Source organism: Pipistrellus hanaki (assembly GCF_964339955.1).
Source record: "Pipistrellus hanaki genome assembly, chromosome: 3".
In the NCBI taxonomy this organism is placed as follows: Eukaryota; Metazoa; Chordata; class Mammalia; order Chiroptera; family Vespertilionidae; genus Pipistrellus; species Pipistrellus hanaki.
The window spans coordinates 138,108,799-138,126,237 of NC_140505.1; the positions used below are offsets into that span (position 1 = coordinate 138,108,799).

The window sequence follows — 17,439 nt, forward strand, 5'->3', positions numbered from 1 at the left end:
TGAAACCCTCCGTCCTCCTCCTCCTCTTCCTCCCTGGTCCTCCGATAGAAGCCACATGCCTTCCAGCGTGCCCACCTGACCTACTGTTACCTCCTTCCAGCACCTCACGCTCCAGCTTCCTCTTCCTGCCGTCTCCACCCAGGAGCCCTGCCCTTCAGCCACCAAGGCTTTCTTTTTCCCTCCCTTCCTCAGAGGGAATCATGCCTCGCCTCGCTCTCACTTGCTTCTGCTTGGAGCAGGAGGGGGCTCCTGGGTGGGAGGTTTTACTGACCTCCTGGAGGCTGCTCTTCCCTCTTCCCCTCCACTGCTTCCTCCTCATAGCACTTACCGCTTTAGGGACCACCACTCCCCTTTGCCGGCCTTTTCTCCCCACTGGATCTAAGCTCCGTGAGGCTGGGGACCCTCTCTACCTTCTTCATTATTAGATCTCGAGCACTCTCAGAGCAAATGTCATCTTTCAACATGGTAAGTCATGTTTGCCTCTGCTTTTAAAATATATATATACACACATATATTTTTTACAGAGGGGAAGGGAGAGGGATAGAGAGTTAGAAATGTTGATGAGAGAGAAACATGGATCAGCTGCCTCCAGCACACCCCCTACTGGGCATGTGCCCGCAACCAAGGTGCATGCCCTTGACTGGAATCGAACCCATGACCTTTTGGTCCATAGGCTGACGCTCTATCCACTGAGCCAAACCGGTTTCGGCTGCCTCTGCTTTTAAAGGCATTTGGCAAAGAAGGCTGAAAGGTGGAATTAGCAACAAAATGAAGCCATTATTGCTGGGCCTGAGAGGCCAGGGCCGGAATGCCTGGGACTGTGTTTGCTGTGGCTCTGAGAAGCCTGAGGGAACCCCGTGCATTCCGGCCGACCAAGACCCCGGGCCTGTGTGTGTCCACAAGGGACTGATTATGCTTGACCTCGGCAGTGATTTAACCACGGAACACCTTGTACTGTCAACAAACACGGAAGACCAAAATATTAGTCGTCTTTCAGACGGATTTGCATGGGTTTGAAACGCCTTCCGATGCGTACAGCACCATAGTGTGGTTTTTGAACAATGCAAAGATGGCATTTTCACTTGAACGTAAGTAATGGGAAAAGATATTCACACACTTCGGCTTTTGTTGTTGTTTTGTCAAATCATTTCCCATTTCCTGCCAAAAACCGTAACAGCCATGCTTTTAATGAGCTCATCAGTTTTGGTGTGTATCCATATTTGGAGGGGGGAAAAATTAACGCCAAATTTGAATTAAATCTTTTGTCTTCTAGAAGTGGCTAACGGTGGCCCACTCTTGTTATCAGGCATGTTTAGATTGAGGGTTTTAGGTGATTAAAAGGAGTTTATAATCTCGTGTTTTAAATGTCGATGTCTCCTTAAAACAAAAACAAAAACACCTTTCATGACAGAAAGCGTGGCTTTTAAAACAAACAACAAAAACAAAACTGGTACCTATCAGGCAGTTATTGGCCAGTGAAGTCTGAGAGCTAGCATGGAGCTGGCATTTGGATGGAGTTCAGCTCCATTAGGACGGAGGCAGGACTCGGTGATACAGGGGCCATTATCCTGGCGGCTGTGAGGGGTTTCTGTGCCGGGAGCCGTGCGGACAAAGACGGCTCTGTGCCGCCCCGTCCAGCACTGCGCGCTTTCACACGGCCGTTCAGGAGGTGTGCAGCTCAGGAAATTGCTGGCTTTGGCTGGGGCATACTTTAACTGCAAGGAAAATTTTATTCGTCACTCAAGTAATTGGCAGTTTTAATACCTTGTTCGTAATTACCTTATAAACAAACGAATATATAAAACCAGAGATTGTAAGGCCTGTTATCTAACCCGTAGCCTTATTTGACCAACGGGATAGACACCTGTGGGTCCCCGCTCCCTCCCACAAAAAAAAAACAAAAAACAAAAAAACAATTTGCTCCGTTTATTGCAGAAAACTAAAGCCAAGCATTTTTCTTTTTGTTGTTGTTAAATAGAAGTGTGGCTGTGCTAGCCCCAGACAGCCTGGGGGCCAAAACCAGATGCGGAGTTTAATGGGAGGTACTGGCTGGGGACTGGAGGGAGGTGGAGTGTGGCTGGCGGGGGAGGGGGGCAGGGGGGAGGGGGGCAGCAGGAGGGAGGTGGCTTGGGCACTCCAGGGTTACTCCGCTGATGGTGGGAGGACATCCTGGTAAGGCCAACAGTTGGCTTATGGATTTAAGAGAACATTTTTGTCCCCTATAGCGTGGTTTTGTTTAACCCACACACACTAACCCCAAGGCCCTGTGGCTTGTCTCTTGGACCGAGTCCATCTCCGGGACCTGAAACTGACTAATTGCCTCGCTCGCCTTGCCCCGTACCTCACAGCTAGATCAAGGGGCGCATGCACACTGGCGAATCCAGATGTGGGAAATGGTCGGAATCAGAGGCCACGGCTGACTTAACTCTAAACAAAGTCTGTAGGATGTTGTGGGAATCGGAGGCCTTGCTATTTGTGCCTTGTGCGTGGAGATGCCAATTCCGTTGTGTGCGCTTTCCACCTTACGGCGATCACAAAAGTGCCGCACCTTGTTCCCTTGTATGGGATTACTTGACCTCGGGGTTAGATTCTCAGGTGGCTTGGATCAAAAAGGAAGATTCCCCCACAGCCCTTTTGCAAGTGGCACGTGGAGGATTCCAGCACTGCTCTGAGAAGTTTCACTCGCTGTTTACATGGAACACGTAACAGCCGCATTCTCTTCCTGGAGGAGAGCAGCGCCTGAGGCTGGCACGCGTTCAGGAAGACATCTGTGATGGGTGCTAGACACTCGCAGAGCCCGGGGCCCCCTCTGCGCGGCCCTGTGTGCGAGCACCGCGGAGGCATTCCCAGGGCTTCCTTACGGTGGCATGATGGTGCTCGGTGAGCCAGGGTGGGTCCCCGCGTTAGCTTGGAACCAGAAGGACAGCATTTTTACAAGGGTGCGGGGTAGTAGGCATTTCTTCAGGAGCATCTCCCCATGAGGCCTTAATTGTCAAACTGTCTTTGAAGCGGTATGCTATGAAACAAGCCTTCAGGGATCGCTCTGGGGCCAGTGAGGCCTCATTCTGTGAGGTGCTTTGGGAGTGCTTGGACTGTTCGATTGAAAGCTTTAATTTACTAATTTTTAACTGTAATATCTATACCAGAGAAGTGTTGTTGTGGTTAAATGGCAAATATATATATGAAAAAAAAATGCTTAGCATAGAGCTTGGAACCTAATAATATATCTTCAACACGATTAGATTCCATGCGCATTCCAAGAGGGAGGTGTAGAGATGTATCCCTGCATGGAGCGGGTAGTGCACAGTATGACAGACAAGACCGCCAGGGTAAGGGCTATGTAAGAACACAACACAGGATTTTGTGAAAATACATCAAGTTGTACCTAACTCAGGAGCTTTCTGAGATGGTGAGAGGACTGTGAATTATAATAATGCAAAAAAGCATAATAAACTCAGCACCATAGAAACATATCTGTTGGTAAGAAATCTACACTAATAAAAGAGAAATATGCAAATTGACCATGCCTCCGCAATACACATAAGCCAATCAGGAGTGAGTTTGAAAATGAACCCAACAAAGATGGCGGGTTAATTTGCATGCACAGGTGCGGAGTCGCCGGGCAGGGTGGGATGCCTGCGATAAGGGTATGAGGGGGAGAATGGGGGCAGAGGGAGCTACAGGAGTGGCATTCTGGCTGGGAGTGAAGATTGCAGGCTCCCGGGTGGCCGGGAGCGAAGCCCGAAGAAGGAAGGCCTATTTTTGCATGAATCTTTGTGCAGTGGGCCTTTAGTATACATATATGAGATACATTTTCTACGTTTTCTCATTAAACGGAGGTTAACTACAGACTATGTATAGAAATGCCAGCATGTGTCTTGTATTACACACAGAGTTCTGCCTTCAGAGTGTGTTACTGTCTTTGAGTTGGTTGCAAAGAGAAGACCTTTTGTTTGTAGGTAGACCTTCCAGCCTTTCTACCTTAACATGCTATTTCCTCTGACAAATGACTGTCTGGAAAGACAGAGATCTAATATAGCAATTAAGATGGCCCTCACCTCAGGTTAATCCCTCTTTTCTAGCAAGATGGCCATTGAATGCTGCCTTTTGCCTTGGAACCTGTAGTATTGATGTCCTCTTAAGAGCTTTGCCTTGGCCTCCTTCTTTTTCTTTTCAACTTGTAGTCCAGTGCAGTGCTCACCAGGAGAACTTTTCACAGTGATAACAGTGTTCTGTGTGCGTACTGTCCCGTTTGACAGCCCCAGGCACCCGTGGCTACGGAGGACTTGAAATGTGGCTACGGATGAGTAAGGAATTGAATTTTAACATTTTATTTTACTTAAGTTTAAAGAGCCTCATGTGGCTACCTTATTGGGCCTTCTGGTATGGTATTCAAGACTTAATGTCAAAAACTTTAAGTCTAATTATTATCAGTGATTACATAAATTGGGGTGTTCATATGTAATACTGTATAAAATTCAGAGCCCTGAAACACATCCACTGGTTTTTGAAGACTGTGGCAACATATTAAAACTTGTTATTTCTTAAAGAAAAAGAGGTCTTTCTAGAATGATCTTTTTAAAAGCTCTAGTCTGTTGAGTATTTTAAGTTCATGGCACCTGAAGTTTGAGTACTTTCCCAGCGAAGAATTAGAGGTAGAGTGGGAATCAAGAAGAAGGAAGAGGCAGCTAGCAGATTGGTGCCTGGCCTGCCACTCACATGCCGTTCAATAAAAAGGAAAGGGAAGAATGAATATTAACAAAATGACAAAGAGAAAGCAATTGAAGTGCATAGCACTGATGTCTTAGATAAGCTTGCTCTGACTCCCAGTCCTGTGGGGTGGGCTTTCATAGTGAATGTCCTGTGGGACCTGGAGCTGTGTGCTCTCGGCATGCCCCCTCCTGTGGGTCATTTGGACTCTTCTGTTGTGACTCGGTTGCCCCGTTCATGGAGGGCTCTTCTTTCAGGCTCTGAGGCTCAGCCGCTACCACGTCATGTAGCTGTTGTGTAGGCACCGTCTCTACGTAGTTGGTCTTCAGTGTTCCTCGGTCAAAATACTTCCAATCAGCTGTGCTTTTCTTGTTTTTCCAAGCTGACCGCGTGGTAGTTTAGCTGTAAATCCAGCCTGTGGCTGGGAAGAAGGGCACTCGGCCTCCTGTTAGAGTGCAGCCATCTTTGCTCCGAAGGGCATAGGATTTAGGTAACACACCCATGTTTTCATAGGGATGTTCTTCATATCATATTCTAATGTTACAGTGTACCATTTAATTCAGAATTAAAGTGACCAGCGAGATGCTGTTTAACTTTTGAAAAAGTACTGTGTAGAGCAGTTTTCCATTGTTTCTAGAGAGCAGGTTAGGAATAGAGAATGTTATTCACCTTTCCGATTGCTGCACCCTTCCTCCTATTTTCATTGCTCTCCTTTCATTCCAGAGCTGGAAACAGGATTGCTGAAATATTACCTGAACAGCTGAAACACTTTCAGTCCCTGGAAACTTTGGACCTCAGCAACAATAATATTTCAGAGCTTAAAACTGTATTTCCACCTCTACAGCTCAAATATCTGTAAGTCAAGATTTCTTTAGCAAAAGTATTTAGTTTTGGTGACAATAACAGGTTATAACAGGAAAAATCAACTTTAAGATATAAAAAAAAACTGATGGATCAAAAAGATAACTTTCTTATTGACTTGTAATTTGCTTTAAATCTAAAGGGCCATAATCTTCATTTTACTCTTACAGAAAATTAGACATCCCTTGACTGTTAGAAAACTTATGGAGTGCAGACTGCTTCTTTAAAAAAAAAAAAAAAAAAAATCAGATTTCAACTATTGTTGTTCAATTATTGTTTTATTAATATGTTCATAAAAAGGAAATTCATTTCCAAAGAGTGAGAAACATCTCTAACACATTTTTATAACTTTCAGATTTCCCAGTTACTCTTTCCCCACCAAAGAGTGCGAATCATAGTCAGTGCTGGTCCACCAGGACCTCAATAGAGAGCGATTATTTCCAGGGTCCATTGTTACAGCTGGTGGCTAGGTTCTGTGGGGATTCTTTATAACACAGACGATGCATGTGCTGTCTTCCCAAAGAAACGGGGACGGACGCTCATCTCCAGACTTTCAACAGGTACATCAACAGCAACCGGATCACGTCCATGGAGCCGGGGTGTTTTGATAATTTGGCCAGCACACTCCTGGCGTTGAAGCTGAACAGGAACCGGATCTCAGCTATCCCACCCAAGATGTTCAAACTGCCCCAACTGCAACACCTGTAAGTAAAACGTCTCTTAGGTGATGTTTCCTCACCTCCTCTCCGCCCGGTGTCTGTCCCCTGCCAGCCCCGATGTGGCAGAAGGCGTGTAGCCGCAAGGATGCTGCCGTCTTCCCTCTGAGAGCCGGAGTTGTGGAATCCCCGGGTCAGAGCGAGCCTGAAGTCACCTAGCACAAGCTCCTGCCTGACAAGGCATGTCGGGCTGTTACCAAAAGAGGGAACAGGGTAATCATTGAGCAGCCTCTGTACAAAGGCGCCATTGTGGCACTGGAGGATTCGTGGGGACTCTCAGCAGCTGTGGTTTATGAGAATAATGCCGACAACTCCAGGAGGCTCTGATAGCTTAAGTGGCTGTAAAGAACTGTCTCGTTAATAATGGCAGAATGATCTGCGAACAGGCTCCTACAAAAGAGTGCTTTTTCAACCTTGGCTGCACATTACAGACACTTGGGGAGCTTTAAAAAAATCCCAGTGACCAGGCCACACCCTATACCAATTACATTGGAACCTCTGGGGGTAAGACCCAGGCCTCAGTAATTTTTAAAACTCTCCAGGTGATTCCAGTGTGCAACCACGGTTGGGAATGACTGCCTTAAAGAGAAAGCATTAAACAGAGAAGGATCACAAGAGTAACCAACCGTTGTAAGCATATTGGACAGGATAAAGTTTTGTCCCCGTTCCTGAAAAAGACCTCATGTCTGAATGTGACATTCATTATTCTAGATCATTTAGAAACAAATATTCATTTGTTTACTTTTATACTGGACAGCAGCTTTGAAATAAAAGTGTAGTCTAGTTTCAGTATTTTATCATTTCAAACATGCATCACACAGTTCAGAAGGAAGTTCACTTTACTGTTAATAAATCAACATTTTTTTATGGATAAAAAATGTGTAGAAATTTAAGACAGTATGTCATTTAACACTGGGGTAACTACATTGTAGTCATGTGACATGCTATTACTGCCTCCAGAATTTGTCCTACCAGCTAACAATGTAACTGTACTACCCAATGCAGCGAACTGAACCGGAACAGGATAAGAAATGTAGACGGGCTCACGTTCCAAGGGCTGGGAGCTTTGAAGTCTCTGAAAATGCAAAGAAACGGAGTGACAAGACTTATGGATGGAGCTTTTTGGGGGCTGAGCAACATGGAAATCCTGTAAGTGTGGTTTATCATAATTCCTATCCAGGTGGTGTTATCACTAAACATTCGGTAGCTTTTATTTGAAGTCCTATCATGTTAAAAATCTCATCACTTAACAATCATTTATAACTTAGTTTTGTCTCAGGTAAAGTGACTGAGAATTTGTAAGCACATGGTTGGTTTTTTGTTTTTGTTTTTTGTTTTTGTTTTTTCCTGAGTTCTTTAACAGAAGCTAACAGCAGCAATAGGAACATGTAATAGGTTGTCATCATAGGTCCCCTCGATCCTGCTTTTGATGCGTGTGTTGTCATTGTAGGCAGCTGGACCATAACAACCTAACAGAGATCACCAAAGGCTGGCTTTATGGCCTGCTGATGCTGCAGGAGCTTCATCTCAGCCAAAATGCCATCAACAGGATCAGCCCCGATGCCTGGGAGTTCTGCCAGAAACTCAGCGAGCTGTGAGTTGCCTTTTATTCTCCCCAAAGTTTGAGAGCAAGGGATCATGCCAGAGCATGAGCTTCTTGCCACCGATCTGTGAAATTTTCATAACAGTATCCAAGGTGACAGCATTTTTTTCACATGCAACCTGGTCACATTTTTGTTGGGCTAAGTTGGAGACCCCGTCGAGGCTTCAGGCCTGTGGCACCTGAGCTGAAAAGCAACGATGGCTACTTTCAAACACAGGTGTTTTTCTTATGTTACTGGGATCAGGAATAATGTGTACCTGGGCATAACTAAGGAGGCGGCGTTTTGGAATAAGGATTCATGTGGTTATGTTACTATTAACCTGTTTTGTAATTTTAAACAAATCATTGTGTTGGATTCGAAAATAAAAGCTATGATAGGTTTTTTTTTGTTTGTTTGTTCCCTTTTTCCTCTACAGGGACCTCACTTTCAATCACTTGTCGAGGTTAGATGATTCGAGCTTCCTGGGCCTGAGCTTGCTAAATACACTGCACATTGGGAACAACAAAGTCAGCTACATTGCTGATTGTGCCTTCCGGGGGCTTTCCAGTTTAAAGACTCTGTAAGTTGCACATTTTTTGCTCTCTGTAGGGGAACCTAATTGGTTCCTAAATGTGCCCACTTTCCTCCCCGCAGATTTCCTTTGTTGTGAAGGAAATGTGTGTGCGGCCTCGAAGGAGTGTCTTAATCTTTCCCAGATCAGTTTAAAATCGGTCCGTTTCACCCACGTGTGTTCCTTAAAGGGATTAGAAAGGACAGCGATCAGCCTGTGTTGGTGATTATGCTCAGCCTTCTCAGGATCTCCGGGAAGCTGGTTGACTGCTCAAGAGGGAAACAATTTCAAATCCACTAATTTTTTTTCTTTAGAAAATGCAGATTAAAAAATGACCCAGCGCACAAAAGATCTCATACCAGTTATAGCCAGGCTTGATCTCTGTTCAAGAGAAAGAAGAGGGAGTTGATTAACTGACCTTTGAAAAAAATCTCGCAAACGTTAATTTTAATGTTGCGCAATGGGCTTTTGATTTTTTTTTTTTTTTTTTTTTTTTTTTTTGCACTGTCAGAGGCTTTTGCTCTGTTCACTATTTGAAGCATTACATAATTGAAAGACGTGCTGTATGCTTTGGCACACGCCTGCTTATGTGGTTGGAAACAGTGGTTTTAAAGTTTAATGTATTTTTCAGACTATTCAAGTCTTTCAGAATTTAGTCATCTTGATAGAGGAATTAATAGAACCCGAGTCAGCTGTCCTGATTTTGGACAAAAAAAACCCTCAAAAAACTTAAAATGTTGTGGCAAGAAGAGGACAGGGCGTAGGAGTTAGGTTGGGAGAGAGAGCAGGGAATTTCCCATTGTGTGGAAAGGGGTGGAGATGATGTGGGGAATTAACAAGGAAATGATTACAAATTACATGCCACCTGGGTGGGGATCTTAGATTTCTGAGTGTGTCCCCAAAGAGAATGCTTGTGTATTTTGTTAAGTACCTAGTACCAGTTTCATAACATCCCTCTTTTCTGTTAGGGATCTGAAGAACAATGAGATTTCCTGGACTATTGAGGACATGAATGGTGCTTTCTCGGGGCTTGACAAGCTGCAGCGACTGTGAGTATGATGTGCTTCGTGATTGGACTCCCTGTTGGACATAAAGCAACAGCGTGTCTCCGCTCAGGCAGTTCCACAAGCTTAAGGAGCGTAGAAATAGGTGCTTAGTCTGGTTGCTTCCCTGCGTCATTTCCCTCAAGGAGTGCTGTTACACAAGATGTGGATGAGTTTGCTTTTCGTCCTTAGGTATAAGGGTTTCTATTCCACACTTTGGTGTGTGTCACTTATTTTAAATTGTGGAGAGTGCTTAGACTCCAAAGGTGATCATTGTGTGAAAATTTCAACCATTTGTAATTTTCACTGTTGCACTCTACTCACAGAAATGTTTAAATGAAGTGACCCCAATATCTACTGAGAACATGGAAGTGTAGGTTCCAAGCAGTCCTACACTTATCTGTAGCCATAAAATGGATCAAAACATACTTACCTGTAGCCATAAAAACGGCCTTGCAGGTGGCCAAATTCTGTCCCGTTAGCCGGTGGTTTTCAAATTGAGTTTCATATAGTCCTGAATGTCTGTGGGGAGGCTAAAGAGAACGTCTCCACTGTTATCTGCTTTATTTTTTAAAGTGCTGAGACAGTGTCCTTGGAATAAAGTTTCTACCCGTAGGAATGCTTCTCCATTCCTAAAGAGACTTTGAGAATCACTGCTTTGATTTAATCATCAGAGTCATTTACTGAATACCCATTTTTGCTGGATTCTCTGTTGAATGCTGTGCAAACCATGCTGAACTATATTATTGAAGTAGATGGCACAGATACATTTTTACAGAATATATTGTTCAAGGAAATAAAGTACTCACAAGTGATTTCAAAAGCAGTTCTTGTCATGAGAATTCTACTCCCAAGAATGGTTTTTATTAACTATTCCGATGTAAATTTTGTGTTTGTTTTTGTTTTGTTTTTTCTAGAATCCTCCAGGGAAACCGGATTCGATCTATTACCAAAAAAGCCTTCACTGGTTTGGATGCATTGGAACATCTGTGAGTAGCTGGAATTTAGTTCTTCTTGGTAGACTAAGATAGGCATTTTCTTATGTGTCAGTAAAGATAAGACAAACTAAAATGTAATCTTGTTGACATCCTCTTCATACCATAAAGTACATTTGCACATCTGTTTATCTCTGTCTACCCTTCTATCTACCTACTTATCCATTATCTATCTATCTATCTATCTATCTATCTCCCTACCTACCTACTTACCTACCTATTTATTCATCCATCCATCCATCTATCTGTATCTGTCTAGAAGTATACAGGTGTATATTTTCCTTGCCATTTTAGGGTCATTACTGAAGATTATGTTGGGCTTTATTTAGTTATTTTTCTCAAGTGGTATATATATTTTAAACATCCATTTCACTTAGCACAGTGTTCTCCAGGTCAAGTGAAATAAGCCAGTGAGAGAAAGACAAGTACCATTTGATTTCACTCATATGTGGAATTTAATGAACAAACTGAACTACCAAGCAGAACAGTCACAGACTCATAGATGGAGAGCAGGCATACAGCTCTTGTAGGGGATGGTGGTGGCGAGGCACGGTAGAGAGATTGAGGTAAAAAGAGAACTATGGACATGGACAATAGTATGGTGATTGGGGGGGGAGGGAGGAAGGAGGAGTTGGAAGAGGGGCTAAATGGTGATGGAAAATAATAAAATAAAAGTAAAGCATAATTTTAAAACGATCATTTATTATGCACCCACAACATGTTAGGCATGCTGCCAGGTATATTGTCTCATTAATCCTATGAGAAGACTACTCAGTGGTTATTATTATCTTTGTTTCTAAACAAAGAAGTGGAGATTCTGAGGGTTTATTAATTCCATTGTACAGTTAAGAAGGTGATTTGGATATTGGGGAAAAAAAATAGTCCCCACAGTTCTTGAGAGTGACATTTGGAAGGTATAAACCAGGGGTCTTCAAACTACGGCCCGCGGGCCACATGCAGCCCCCAGGGGAGTCTGATCCTGCCCGCCAGGTTTTTTGGGCAGTGAGCGCAGCCAAGGTGTTACAGTAGGGATTAGTAGTTCATATAGTCCGGCCCTCCAGCTCTCTGAGGGACCGTGATCTGGCCCCCACTTTAAAAGGTTTGAGGACCCCTGGAACACTACGCTGAGAGTTTTTGTTGGTGTGTTGTTTAATTATAAAACGTACAACTTATTTCCCTCCCCTTTATTGTCCTTTTTCTTGTTCTCCTGCCACTAACCCATCAGTTAGCAATGGGCAGACTCAGGACTCGAACCAGGGCTGCCTCTGCCTTCACGGTGTCCCCGCACCACACAAGCTTTTGCCTTCACAGTCTCAGCCACTGGCCATTCTCCGTAACTCCCAGCGCACAATGTTGGCATGGCACTTAGGGGCTAACCTGTTTACAGATTTAGGAGAATGGGTTAGCCAACCATGATAGGAGTCAAAACTTGCATGAGCACCGAACCAACCAGCTGCTTATAACCATGAGTGTATGTCTTATCCTTGGACAGAAGTATAAAGTCATTGGGCATGTCCACTCTCACTGCTAAGGAAGGCTCAGAGCCAGGAATTTAGTATCTGTTAACTTAGACAGGAGCGGTTGTCACTGAAAGCGTACATTTGGTTTGTGCCCTCGTTTGTCCTGTGTTGAGAGGGAAGACGGGGCTGTTTTCTCTGGGCCATCTTGCTGCCGTGGCCTGGCTTACCTGTGAGGTGGGGTGGGGGGAGGGGGCTGTGGGTGGCTAGCCATGCTGACAGGGCAGCAGTTCAGGTTGTGGCGGAATGATTGTGCAAAGCAGAATTTGGAAGGCCAGGCCAGGATTGCTGGACTTACTGAAACAAGTTATTTTCAAAGGGAAACCAGCCAAAAGGGTTTGTCATCCAACCCAGTCCATTTCTGGGAAAGTGGAATTAGAGGAGTATGAACCTCTGCTGCAGTGTGCTAGCTCTCCCGGCCTCTTTCCCCTCTGCCCATGTTTGGTGCCTTCATTCTGTCCTCTGCGGCCACTCGTCTCATTCAAAGCCCTGTTTGTGTACTCTGACCCTCGTAAAGAGAAACAGAGTAGTAATCGCTGTGGAGAGCGCTTTGATTCAAGCTGCTTGTAAGTACTAGTTAAAAATAAAACCCGCCCGGAATATTTGCTCATTGTATAAATGTTCTGCCTCAAGTGTTTGTTTGTCTTAGCAAGTACATCTTGTCTAAACACTTGGCCGTCCCGAGTCTTTACAGTAGCGTGTTGTGGGTGGCAGAATGGGGCTAGCAATTAAGCACAGGTTTGAAATTGAAAATAATTGGGTTCAAATCGAATTGCCCTTTTCCTCCCGCTGAGCAAGGTGCAAGGGCCGTCTTCTGTGTTGCCGCGAGGAATTCACTTAACATAGGTAAACCACTTGCCACGGTGAGCATCGTAGGGAGTATTCTATGCAGGATGGTTTTTTTTTTTTTAAAAGCATAATTGCGACAATTTTATTTGTGTATCGAAAATGGTTAACTTAAATAATGAGAACTTCAGTAAAATTATACAGCAGGACAGTCCGGGCCCTTACGAGTCAAATAACCTGTGAGTGGGAACGTAAAGAGGATCGCTGTCACCATGAGGGAACTCGCCTCTGAGACAGATATCCTTGTTCTTCAGCCTGCGCTTCCTCGTGGGTCTTGGGCATTTCCCCACAGAGAGCGTTCGGTGAATGGAGTGGGCCATGTGGGCCCAACCCGCCCTTGCCTGAGGGCACATGGTGACCCGTGCTTCCCTCTCATCTGTGTGTTTGATTGTTTTTCAGAGACCTGAGTGACAACGCCATCATGTCATTACAAGGCAATGCCTTTTCCCAAATGAAGAAACTGCAACAATTGTAAGTTTTGCTTCCTAAGCGTTTCCAGTTAAGCGCAGAGGGGAGGCCACCTTGGGGCATCTCATCCTAGATCCTGTCCCTGCAAAAATGTGTCCAGCACCTTCTTACTATCCTTAACTTTCACACCAGAAAGCAAAAGAAAAGGGGAAAGCAATGTAAGGAAAATTGATTCCCTTTGCTGCAAAGAGACGTTTCTTGTTCTTCCTGTGATGAGTTTGCATTTTACATTTGTGAGCCCTCCTGTAGTACAGGGCCCGGTTACGGTCACAAGTGTTCAGCAGGAAGGTGTTTTTGATCTCTCAGCACTTCTGTCTCACTAGGTTAGGGGGAAAAAACACCCCCCCACACACACAAACAGAACTGTGCGGGTCACATTTCTCGCATTTCAAGATGGGCCAAAGGATACTGTTACATAGGATATGTGTATTTGCTTTCCACATCCATTGTGCTGTTAATATTTACTTGAGTTCAGTTTACTTGTACAAATCTGCATCTCATACAAAACAAATTGAATGTAATTACTCTCCTCAGGCATTTAAATACATCAAGCCTTTTGTGTGATTGCCAGCTAAAGTGGCTCCCTCAGTGGGTGGCGGAGAACCACTTTCAGAGCTTTGTGAATGCCAGTTGCGCCCATCCTCAGCTGCTGAAGGGGAGAAGCATTTTTGCTGTCAGCCCAGATGGCTTTGTGTGTGGTGAGTATGACTACTGCCGCGGCCTTTTAGTCATTCTTCTTTTTATGTCTCCCATTTGTCCAAATAATGGTTTCCAATAAACGAATGCTCTTTTAATAAAGCACTTATTTCTGCTGAGATAGGTGAAAATGGATCTAGAGTTGGCTTGTATTTGAATTTTACAGATGCGAAGGAGTTCTCGTCGTCTTTGTGTTGGCATGAGGGCGGCGTGGCGGAAAGAGAATGGCATTGGAGCTCCGGAGACGGGGGAAGGGTGTAGCTCCAGCCCCTCCGTGTAACTTAAACGCCTTGAGCCTCAGTCCATACGGTCTCTACGTGTGAAACGGGAACTCTGGGGTCTGTGGTCCCAACTCCAGGGGTCCGTTGACAGGCTCCCGCGAGCTCAGTGAGGAGCCCTCGCTAAACCCGGGGCAGAGGCTGTGTATGTGGAGTGGGAAGAGCAGATCATATTAGCTGGTGAACGATGGGCTGCTAAACACTTTGCTGCTGGTGGGTCAAGCATTGCAAGCAGTCGGAAACTTATTACAGATAAACCTACGGTCTCTTGCTTTAGCATCTAAGCATTTCAGCAGGAGAAGCATGCTTACCCAGGTGTCACCTCCTCGTTAGTAGATCTGCAGGAAAACCCCGTGCTTTCCTATCTCCCTGGCGCAGTTTGCGGCCTCCTGCACGACTCTGTGTCCTCCTCGCTGCCACGGAGACCTTCGTGAAAAGGGTGTGGAGAACATGAAGTCACAGTTTGCCGAAATTTGAGCGCGTGTGTGAAGATATTACAGAACCGAACGTTACATTGACCTTTAACATTTTTTTTATTTAAAACTGCTTTGCCTATGACTTTAGATACATATAACAGAAAATACCTACATTTTTTAGGTTGCTGCGTGAAACGGTGCCAACAGTTTCTGGGAATAAAACGACTGATGTAGCTTTTGGATCTAAATACGCTTTTTGGCCTTCTTCTGTAAGGACCTGAGCTGTTCTCACAGTTCTCAAGTTCGCAGATATGAGCTGTTTATTACTCCGAGGCATACCGTGGTGGGCAGAATTAGGTCTACAGTTCATGTAGGCAATGATATAATAATTAACAAATAATGCAAGAGTAAACTGCATACTCACAACTGCAGGCCTACTTTTGCCCACCTGAATATACAGTAGCTATAATGTTAACCTCCCTAGTGGGGAGTGAACATTGATTTATCAGGTGAGGATTTCAAAATAATCACACAAAAGAAGAAACTGTCCCGAGCATAGCGTCCAGCCATGGCTTTGGAAATCAGCAGCATTGGCCTTCCCAGAGCATCTCCTGCCCCCCATCCCTCTCCCCCACCCCCCATCCCTCTCCCCACACCTATTCTCTTCCCCATCCCCCCACCCCCATCCCTCTCCCCGACTTTCCATCCCTCTACTCCGCCCCCCACCCCCCATCCCTCTCCCCCGCCCCCCATCCCTCTCCCCCGGCCCCCATCCCTCACCCCCGCCCCCCATCCCTCTCCCCCGCCCCCATCCCTCTCCCCCACATCCCAACCCTCTGCCCCACATCCCAACCCTCTCCCCCGCCCCCTATCCCTCTTCCCCACCCCCCATCCCTCTTCCCCACCCCCATCCCTCTCCCCTATCCCCCATCCCTATCCTCCATCCCTCTCCCCCACCCCCATCCCTCTCCCCCACTCCCCAACCATCTCCTCCACATCCCAACCCTCTCCCCCACTCCCCAACTCTCTCCTCCACATCCCAACTCTCTCCCCCGCCCTCTATCCCTCTTCCCTGCCCCCCATCCCTCTCCCCCACTCCCCAACCCTCTCCCCCACTCCCCAACCCTCTCCCCCACTCCCCAACCCTCTCCCCCACTCCCCAACCCTCTCCCCCACCCCCCATCCCTCTCCCCCACCCCCCATCCCTCTCCCCCACCCCCCACCCCTCTCCCCCACATGCAGTCTTTCAGAGAACCCACACAACACATCCTGGTAGATCCAAGATGTTTCTTTCTGGGTTTAGGCCATCTCTGAGAAACCGAAGTTCAAAAAGGTGACTTGTCCAAAAAGTATCAGAGAACTAAGAATAGCCGTTCGGAATGAGAGAGTCGCTCGCTGTAATTACAGTGTAGCCCTGACGTGTCGCACAGCGGCGTGATGGATGGTCCCGGGCAGCAGGGCTCCCAGCGGGCGGGGGAGGTGCGGCCTCTCACTGCAGGCTTCCTTTTCTGCTCCCCGTGCACAGGGCTGTGTTTAATACGGGCTCTGCTTTTGGTTCTGTCCATCGCTGTCGTTAGTGATATTGATTATCATTATTGATGATTGATTTTTTTTCATTTTGCTGCTCCTTGTATGTGGAGGACATGGGAAGAAGTGCAGTTTTCCTGATAGTGGCCTTTCAAAGTGGCCCGTAACGCCTGGACGTTTCTTAACTGATTTTTTTTCCTTGTGTTCCTAATTAAAAAGCTCCAGGGGTCTGGGATACACTGTATTCCCAAGCAGCAGTCTCCTCTCAGCCAGTGATCGATAAACAGATCTCTGTCTCCGCTTGGAGAACGAGTTCCTTCGTAAACACTCCCAGGCTCTCGTGTCAGCAGCACTGGGGCAGCCAGTCCATCTGGGAAACACACACCCACTCTGAGCAGCATGTGGACTCTCAAGCCTCTAAGATGGTTTTGTTTCCCCCTCTCCATTTTGAACAGATGATTTCCCGAAACCCCAGATCACGGTTCAGCCGGAAACACAGTCGGCCATCAGAGGTTCCAACCTGAGCTTCATCTGCTCGGCGGCCAGCAGCAGTGACTCCCCGATGACGTTCGCTTGGAAGAAGGACAACGAGCTCCTGCAGGACGCCGAGATGGAGAACTACGCGCACCTCCGGGCCCAGGGCGGAGAGGTGATGGAGTACACCACCATCCTGCGGCTGCGCAGCGTGGAATTCACCAGCGAAGGGAAGTACCAGTGCGTCATCTCCAACCACTTCGGCTCCTCCTACTCCGTCAAAGCCAGGCTCACCGTGAACAGTATGTGATCCGACTCTGCCTTTCGCCATTTACGGGCACCTTTCAGAAGCCAAGCACCTGGTCTGTTCCTCCTCTTACTCCTCATCCTGTCCTTTGTTCTCAGTTCTCCGCCCAGCCCTTTCTTCTCCTACTTCTCCCTCCACTTAAAATTAAGATTCTTGGTTATTTGTATCTAAGGAAGCATTGTTTACGTCAACCCATATGTAGCATGATGGGTAACCCAGAGATGAACTAGACAGCTTGTGCCCTTTGGAGTTCACAGCACACTACTCGGATAGGGGAGACCCTAAGCATAGCGTTAAAAGCATTAACGCCTTTAAAGCAAAGATCTGGGTTTGAATTCTGCCAGGCCTGCTCACAGCTGTGTGACTCTGAGCAAGTCACTTAACCTCTCTGTGCCTCCATTCCTACATCTGTCAGTTGGGGATAATAGTAC

At 46.1% G+C, this 17,439-nt stretch overlaps 1 protein-coding gene across 1 annotated transcript in view; it reads left to right on the forward strand.

Moving 5' to 3' along the window:
* The window catches only part of LRIG3 (leucine rich repeats and immunoglobulin like domains 3), a 51,872-nt gene that overhangs the window by 24,211 nt on the left and 10,222 nt on the right, over positions 1 to 17,439 (forward strand). The window contains exons 4-13 of the mRNA XM_084879642.1: positions 5,434 to 5,565; positions 6,132 to 6,275; positions 7,293 to 7,436; positions 7,738 to 7,881; positions 8,307 to 8,450; positions 9,410 to 9,490; positions 10,402 to 10,473; positions 13,242 to 13,313; positions 13,845 to 14,008; positions 16,683 to 17,003. Coding sequence (XP_084735768.1) covers positions 5,434 to 5,565; positions 6,132 to 6,275; positions 7,293 to 7,436; positions 7,738 to 7,881; positions 8,307 to 8,450; positions 9,410 to 9,490; positions 10,402 to 10,473; positions 13,242 to 13,313; positions 13,845 to 14,008; positions 16,683 to 17,003 — 1,418 coding nt within the window. The remainder of the gene's footprint in view (positions 1 to 5,433; positions 5,566 to 6,131; positions 6,276 to 7,292; positions 7,437 to 7,737; positions 7,882 to 8,306; positions 8,451 to 9,409; positions 9,491 to 10,401; positions 10,474 to 13,241; positions 13,314 to 13,844; positions 14,009 to 16,682; positions 17,004 to 17,439) is intronic.